The 8,908-nt window shown below is 49.3% G+C and overlaps 1 protein-coding gene across 1 annotated transcript; it reads left to right on the top strand.

The window, feature by feature from the left end:
• The first annotated feature begins 65 nt into the window (after window positions 1-65).
• SYF2 (SYF2 pre-mRNA splicing factor) lies at window positions 66-7,601 on the top strand. The gene is made up of 7 exons (XM_044294068.1): window positions 66-175; window positions 1,007-1,108; window positions 2,806-2,931; window positions 3,040-3,157; window positions 3,413-3,503; window positions 6,645-6,743; window positions 7,295-7,601. The coding sequence occupies exons 1-7, from the start codon at window positions 137-139 to the stop codon at window positions 7,458-7,460; spliced, it is 741 nt and encodes a 246-aa protein (XP_044150003.1). The 5' UTR covers window positions 66-136; the 3' UTR covers window positions 7,461-7,601.
• Window positions 7,602-8,908: the final 1,307 nt, after the last annotated feature.

Raw genomic sequence — 8,908 nt, forward strand, 5'->3', positions numbered from 1 at the left:
GTTCGCGTCTCCCGTTGCTAGGAGACACTAGTATTGCCTGGTGATAGGACGCGCCGGAAGTACGTCACACGCACGTAACGCCCTGACGTCTGCTTAACGTAGTGCGGGCGGAAGTTTTTTTGGATTTAGAATCAAGATGGCGACCGAGGGGAACGAAGTGGAAGAGAGGGAGCAGGTGAGCGGGTGGAGGGTCCCCGGCCCCTGGGCACAGTGGAGGGCTGTATGGGAGCGAGGGAGGGCAGGTGTTGTAGTCAGTGAGAATTCTGGGGTGATAGCTGGCTGTGCGGACTACAACGCTCAGCAGCTCCTTATTCTGATGTGTTTGGTATGCCTGGAGTTGAAGTTGTTCAGTGTGGGCTGTTATGTTATACTGGGCCTTGTATTTCTTCACTGCTGTCTTTCAGGCTCTGCTGGGCCTTGTAGTTTTTGACCGCTGTCTTTCGGGCTCTGCTGGGCCTTGTAGTTCTTGACCGCAGTCTTTTCGGGCTCTGCTGGGCCTTGTAGTTCTTCGCCGCTGTCTTTTGGGGCTCTGCTGGGCCTTGTAGTTCTTCGCCGCTGTCTTTTGGGGCTCTGCTGGGCCTTGTAGTTCTTCGCTGCTGTCTTTTGGGGCTCTGCTGGGCCTTGTAGTTCTTCGCCGCTGTCTTTTGGGGCTCTGCTGGGCCTTGTAGTTCTTCGCCGCTGTCTTTTGGGGCTCTGCTGGGCCTTGTAGTTCTTCGCCGCTGTCTTTTGGGGCTCTGCTGGGCCTTGTAGTTCTTTGCCGCTGTCTTTTGGGGCTCTGCTGGGCCTTGTAGTTCTTCACCACAGTTTATTTGGCAATCCTCTGGGGGGGGGGGGGGGTTTCTGCACTGGCTCCCAGTCCTCCCACTAACAGACACTGCGGCCAGCTTCTCCCTAGCTTGGAATGGCAGATAACAGGGTGCTTTAGATCCTCGTCGCCTGCACAGTGAGCAGAGCCGGGAGCTTTCTGTCCCTTTTAAATGACTTGACATCTTCTGAATATTCGTAGGTATCTTCAGAGGACGAGGAGCCGTCAACTTCGGCGGAAGATCTGGCTGCGCAGAAACGGGAGGAGCGCTTAAGAAAATTCAGAGAACTGCACCTGAAAAGGGTGAGAAATGTGTCCTGGTCTTAGGGTGACGTATAATGTGACGGGGGGTGGCTGCTCACTCCCAGAACAGGGACAGTCCGAGCCCAGCCCCTGAGGTGTATCTGACAATCTAGTCGCCAGCGCATTACATGAAGTTGTCAGACAGCTGGGCCATAGCCCCCAGTGTGTGTCCGATTACTCCGGACTGATGGCAGGAGGGCTACACAAAGTATTACACACATCGGCAGCACAAATCTTTCTCCTGTGCTGATAATCTGTTTATCCCTCTAAAGCCCCTTTTAAAAGGGGTGGCCCACTGTCAGAACGTACCCTGTATCCACAGAATATGGGTTAAGTGTCTGATCGGTGGGGGTCCAGCTGCTGAGACCCCTATACATCGCAAAGATGAGGCCATGGAGTGCTGGTCAAGCATGCGCGCTGCCGCTCCTCCATTCACTGCCAGGGATGGCCAAGCGCTGTACTCCGCTTCTATCTGCAGCCCCATGTATGTGTGACCGTCACACCCATCACTTCAGCGGCTATAAACCTCATTTTTGTCATAAGTGGGGAAATCTGTTGTGGTCAGATACTGGGACAACCCCATAGAGGGGACTCTCATGCTTGTCTGCCGCTCCATCCTCCGCCCCCGTAGGTCAGCTGTTTTTTGGCAGCTCCATTGTGTAGTGGACCGATCTGGTTACTGCAGCGCTGCTCCCATTGAAACGAATGATAACCAGTTCTGTCCAGTACACAACAGGTGGAGCCGTATACTTCTGCTGCCGGAGCTACCGCAGAACAGCTGGTTGGCGGAGATGCCAATTGTCGGACCCCCGGCGAACAGCTTAGGACAGGCCGTCAATATAGAAGCAGCGGACATCCCCTTTAAACGTTCTATGTTGAATTGTCAGACTGGGAAACAAATCCATTGATTTCATTAACCATTTCTGAGCAATGTTGCACAAGTGGTGGGTGAGGCTACTTTTACATCTGCATTTTTACCAGCAAAGGAGCCATTTGACCGTTTCAGGCGTAGCTGGATACCGCCATTCACAGGCGGACCCCATTGACTACTGCCCCTGTTTTTGTTCAGCCGGATCCCATTGTAGTCAATAGGGCCGTGCACCGCTGGATCCCTATCTGGCTATGCTGGATATTGTGATATCCGGAAGGTTGTTCCTAAGATTAAAAAACGTAAATGTGAAACTAGCCCTAATGGCTCTAACCTTTTTCATGTTGGGCTGCAAAAGTAAGTTTTCTACCATTTTTAATCGCCACTGTTTTTAATACTTTTTTAATGTAATTATTTATTTGCATTTTATTGGGAGTAAAGTGTACAAAAAATAGCACAGAACGGGTTCTCTCTATATATTTTTTTTGTGTTTCAGAAATGTTTATACTTGGTATATATGGATGTAAGTGAATAGGCGGCTGTGGCGACCTTTTGTATTGGCGTGGATGGCATAATTTTATTTATATTTTTTTCATTTTAGTTTCTACTTTTTATGGGGGAATTTAATTAAACGGGTTTTCTAGGATCAGCATACTGAAGGCCTATCCTCAGGATAAACCATCAGTATCTGATGGGTGGGGGTTGGATTCTCGGGCCATCTACTTAGCGGTGGGGGTGCAGGGTGACACCGCTTTGTGTCCGCCCGTCAGTCTTTCTTACGTACAGATGCTGGAAATAAATAAATAAAAAGACTTTGTTCATTTTACAGAATGAAGCCCGAAAACTGAATCACCAGGAAGTGGTGGAGGAGGACAAGAGGCAGAAGTTACCCAGCAACTGGGAGGCTCGGAAAGCTCGACTGGAGTGGGAGCTGAAGGAGGAGGAACGGAAGAAGGTAAGTGTGGGCTCGTAACGTACATCAGTGTATCCGGAGAGATCCTGGACCATGGAGATGGTGCAATGAGAATCTGCTCCTCACCTTTGTCTTGCTGCTCCCACCTAGGAATGTGCCGCTAATGGGGTGGATTACAAGAGAGCGAAACTACTGGAGATCAGCGCAGACGAGGCCGACAGGTGGGAGAGGAAGAAGAAGAAAAAGCACCCAGATATAGGATTCTCAGGTAGGTTGCCGAAGACTGTCATTATAGGACCAGTAAAGGCTGGTTTGGGGGGGCAGAATATTTTATTCCTGGCACTTAGGTGACCCAGGATCATCAGAGCCATAGTGTCAGTCACCATGCAATATGTGGGTTATGGCTTTTATTATGGGAACCCAGAGCCCAGAGTGTAGGTTGTCTGTACATGTGGCCTGTGAAATGCTGTCTTCTGTACGGGGGTCTTCCAGCTGTTCATGTACAATGACTTGTTCTTGACAGATTATGCAGCTGCACAACTGCGACAGTACCAGAGACTGACGAGACAGATCAAACCAGACATGGAGGAGTATGAGAAGGAGCGAGACAAACAGTAAGTCCTCTATACAGCACCGACCCCAGACTGTATCTGCTAAAGAACATCCCATGCCTTAGACAGTACCTGACTGAGAGTGCCCTCCAATAGGGAGACCCTTTATAGACTTAGCTTGTGACCCCATAGACGGCTCCTTTGCGTCCCATAAATAGAGCCAACCAGTGAGTGACGCCCCCATATGTACACCTGTCATGGAGTACTTCCTATAGACTCCACGGACTCCACACCCACGGTCAGAGTAATGACCCCCTTAGACAGAAGTGCCAGGTGGATACGCTGGGGATTATCTGCGGCAGAAATGAATGTGGAAAATCCAAACTTATAAAAAATAAAATGCAGCAAGAAGGAGTTGTTGGGATGAAGCTTTCTTGTGTGATTAATGATCATCAATGTAAGTAATTACAATATGAGGGCTCATGCACACTGCCGTAAGTGTTTTGCTGTCCGCAAATCGTGTATCTGCAAAACACAGATCCCAGCCCTGTGCATGCTGCCATTTTTCTTTTTCACTTCACTACAAATGTCGTATCTGAGTCATCAAAACAAACAAGAATAGGAGTTCTATCTTTTTTTTGCGGGGCCGCAGAACTGACATGCGCATGCAGACAGCATTGTAATCAATGCGTCCAAGTTTATTGGGGAAACTTGTACAATTGAAAGGAGACTCTGACAGTGTTGGACGGCCTCTAGCCTGGACACGAGGGGAGATGCGGCCTCTAGCCTGGACACGAGGGGAGATGCGGCCTCTAGCCTGGACACGAGGGGAGATGCGGCCTCTAGCCTGGACACGAGGGGAGATGCGGCCTCTAGCCTGGACACGAGGGGAGATGCGGCCTCTAGCCTGGACACGAGGGGAGATGCGGCCTCTAGCCTGGACACGAGGGGAGATGCGGCCTCTAGCCTGGACACGAGGGGAGATGCGGCCTCTAGCCTGGACACGAGGGGAGATGCGGCCTCTAGCCTGGACACGAGGGGAGATGCGGCCTCTAGCCTGGACACGAGGGGAGATGCGGCCTCCAGCCTGGACACGAGGGGAGATGCGGCCTCCAGCCTGGACACGAGGGGAGATGCGGCCTCTAGCCTGGTCACGAGGGGAGATGCGGCCTCTAGCCTGGTCACGAGGGGAGATGCGGCCTCTAGCCTGGTCACGAGGGGAGATGCGGCCTCTAGCCTGGACACGAGGGGAGATGCGGCCTCTAGCCTGGACACGAGGGGAGATGCGGCCTCTAGCCTGGACACGAGGGGAGATGCGGCCTCTAGCCTCCCCCAAAAGTAGGGGGAAAATGGCTGTGTGTCTTAAAGCGAATATTAGTGGGCGCTTCCATTATGGAAGTGCTCACTAGTATGCATTATAGGGTTGCACACCGGAATTGCCTTTTACGATACTAGGTTGCGCTACTGCGCAGCCTAGTATCACAGAACATGGAGCGCACTGCTGTCAGCGCGCTCCATGTTCCCTCAGCAGCACAGGGGAGAAGGAAGCAGCCTCTCCCTCCCCCCTGTGCTGCTGCTGCCAATGAGAAGAGAGAGGGGCGGAGGAGGGGAGGGACTGTGGCCACTGCGCCACCAATAATCAGCCTTTTAATACAGATGCAGGAGGCGGGGGCTGGCGGCAGAAACACATAGCCGGCACAGGCCTCTATGACACGGAGCTGCGATCAGCGGCAGTTAACCCCGCTCCTTGTCATAGAGGTCGGTGCTGGCTATGTGTTTCTGCTGCCGGCATCCGCCTCCTGTATCTTTATTAAGGTTAATTATCATTGGTGGTGCAGTGCCCCCCCCCCCCCCCCACTATTAAAATCATTGGTGGCCGTGGCCACAGGGTCCCCTCCTCCTCATTGCTGGTGTAGTGGTAGTTGTTATTGGAGCCCCAGCAGTGTTAAAGGGCTCTATTAGGGTGAATAGGACAAGGGATTAAAAGATTCCAGGTTCTAGCCCCTAAGGGGGGGAAATAGTTCTTAAATAAAAAGTAAAAAAAAAAAAAAAGTGATTATGAATCACACCCTTTCCAAATTTTATATATAAACAATAAATAAATAAACTTATTACATATCTTATTTTCCTCCTCTAAATTCTGGGGTGCGCCTTATCATTGGGTGCATCTTATAGAGCGAAAAATACGGTGTGTATGTATGTGTGTATATATAATCTGCAGTCACTGTGTACATTACTTATCCTGTACTGATCCTGAGTTACATCCTGTATTATACTCCAGAGCTGCACTCACTATTCTGCTGGTGGAGTCACTGTGTACATACATTACTTATCCTGTACTGATCCTGGGTTACATCCTGTATTATACTCCAGAGCTGCACTCACTATTCTGCTGGTGCAGTCACTGTGTACATACATTACTTATCCTGTACTGATCCTGGGTTACATCCTGTATTATACTCCAGAGCTGCACTCACTATTCTGCTGGTGCAGTCACTGTGTACATACATACATTACTTATCCTGTACTGATCCTGAGTTACATCCTGTATTATACTCCAGAGCTGCACTCACTATTCTGCTGGTGCAGTCACTGTGTACATACATTACTTATCCTGTACTGATCCTGAGTTACATCCTGTATTATACTCCAGAGCTGCACTCACTATTCTGCTGGAGCAGTCACTGTGTACATACATTACATTACTTATCCTGTACTGATCCTGAGTTACATCCTGTATTATACTCCAGAGCTGCACTCACTATTCTGCTGGTGCAGTCACGGTGTACATACATACATTACTTATCCTGTACTGATCCTGAGTTACATCCTGTATTATACTCCAGAGCTGCACTCACTATCCTGCTGGTGGAGTCACTGTGTACATACATTACTTATCCTGTACTGATCCTGAGTTACATCCTGTATTATACTCCAGAGCTGCACTCACTATTCTGCTGGTGCAGTCACTATGTACATACATTACATTACTTATCCTGTACTGATCCTGAGTTACATCCTGTATTATACTCCAGAGCTGCACTCACTATTCTGCTGGTGCAGCCACTGTGTACATACATTACTTATCCTGTACTGATCCTGAGTTACATCCTGTATTACACTCCAGAGCTGCACTCACTATTCTGCTGGCTGTACATTGTATTCTGTATATAACACACTGTGCTCTTTGCTCATTTATTCTAGTGGTGAAAGCTTCTACCCGACATCTGACACACTCTACCATGGAACACATGTCCCATCCAAGGATGGCATTGACAGGATGGTCACCGACCTGGAGAAACAGTAAGCACTTTATACCTCGCTGCCGCATATTCTCAAATTTGCTGTACTGTAGGCTCTGTGCAGCTGTACCTATAGGGGCTGATCCCAGTGTAAATGCTTAGGAGATGTTCTCTCCACCACCTTTTATTGTAAGATGCCGCACATTAATAAACACTTTATTCAGTAAAGGATAAGAGGATCCTAATGAATACACCCTGGTGATCAGGGGAATCCTAAGTGATCAGATAGACCTAGATCCCAGGCAAACCCAGGTGGGTGCCTGATTGTATTGTCTGCAGTCAAGGCATCACAAATCCCCATTACTCCAAAGAATGAATACAGATTTGTTATCCCCATACCATATATAAAAAAACTGATTTCTTTTTTTTTATGCCCGACTGCAGTCACCACTAGGGGGAGCTCACTGCATATAGAATTTTACAGCCCCCATTGCACCCTCTGATCAGCCCGTCTTCTGTAAGATCCTGGTAGTGACACATAATGGGTTTCTTTTAGCATACAGGGTAAGGGGTGCTTTTTTAAAATACATTTTATTTTTTTCTGTGTCGCAGGATTGAAAAGCGCGAGAAATACAGTCGCCGCCGGGCGTACAACGACGACGCTGATATCGATTACATCAATGAGAGGAACGCGAAGTTCAACAAGAAGGCGGAGAGGTTTTATGGGAAGTACACGGCCGAGATCAAACAGAACCTGGAGAGAGGCACCGCCGTCTAGGGGCTCGTCGCTGGCCTGCAGCTCTCCGGGGTTTCCCCTTAAGACGTCTTGGGGTCTGCGTCTTGTCTTATATATTTTCTTTACTGGTTTGCTTTGTACATACGGAAATGACTGTCCATAATAAAATGTATTCCTGGTGAATGGAAGTCAATAGTTCAGGCAGGAGAGGCCTTCACATAAGGCTTATTGCACACGAATGTGTGCGCTCCATGTCCGTATTGTGGACCGCATTTGCGGATCTGCAGTACACGGGCACCGTTCCGTGTGCATTCCGCATCAGTCAATGGATCCGGAGATGCGGAACGGAACCCTACGGAAGCATTATGGAGTCCCGTACTTCCGTTCTGCAAAAAGATAGGGCATGTTCTATCTTTTTGCGGAACGGGCGGATTCCAGACCCATTTGAAGTGAACGGGTCAGCGATCCGCCACGGCTGCCACACGGTGGGTGTTCGTGCATTGCGGGCCGCAGCCTAAGGCTGGACCACGGCCATCAGCAGCGGCAGATTCTACAGTGGTCATGTCTTTTGATAGCGTCGCACATAGTAAAGTCGTGCAGCATGGCACTGTGTCTACCCATTACCTCTTCTGCCCCCCTAGTCCCGCTCTTTGGCTGGCAGAGGGCAGCTGTTGCTATGTTCTGGACCACATCCCTCTGGTGTCGCCGTCTCCAGGCTCTGCTGTGGTAATTGGAATTGGCTGTTTAGCTGGAGGTCTTCCATGTTCACACGTGCGTCGGGCCGTGGATTTCGACTTTTTTCTTAAACAGGCCTGAAAATATGCAGCAATTAATATTAATGTGACGTTTCTTATGCAACCTAAACATCTGCGGGACGAACGCACGTCCTTAGGATAAAGCTTGTTACCGACATTCCAGGCGGCGACTGTTCAGCAGATGGCAAATTATTAAAAGCAAAAAATGTTTTGCAAATTTCTTGGCAACTTTTTGCGATGGCCCTATGGAATTCTCATGTCTCGTTGTTTGGTTGTCCTTGGATACGGCACCGATATAATAAGTCTTATTGAAGGAACGAGGACATGAGCAAACGCCAGAATTCGTCTTATGTGATGCCATGATATTCCTGCGGGAGACGCCTCATTGATTGGGACGTGACTGAGAAGGGCTGGGGGCTTCTTATGGTGTCAGGCTCAAGTGAGAGCGAGATCCAGAGAGGAGCTTCACATCAGAGCCTGATGGATCTTCATCCCATGATGCCGTCACCAACTCTCCTTTTGTTTTTTCTCCCCCCCCCCCCCCCCCCACAACCACTTTTGGTAGGTATTAATCGCTGGATACTGGGATCTCCCCACATGACAGTCAGTGTTAGAGACACTCCGACCCAGTCAGCTAGCCATCACAATTTGGCCCTTGTCAAGGTCACTCAGATCCTTACTCTTACCCAATTTTCTGCTTCCAACACATCAACTTCGAGGACTGACTGTTCTCTT

Source organism: Bufo gargarizans, chromosome 5 (genome assembly GCF_014858855.1).
Source record: "Bufo gargarizans isolate SCDJY-AF-19 chromosome 5, ASM1485885v1, whole genome shotgun sequence".
Taxonomy (NCBI): domain Eukaryota; kingdom Metazoa; phylum Chordata; class Amphibia; order Anura; family Bufonidae; genus Bufo; species Bufo gargarizans.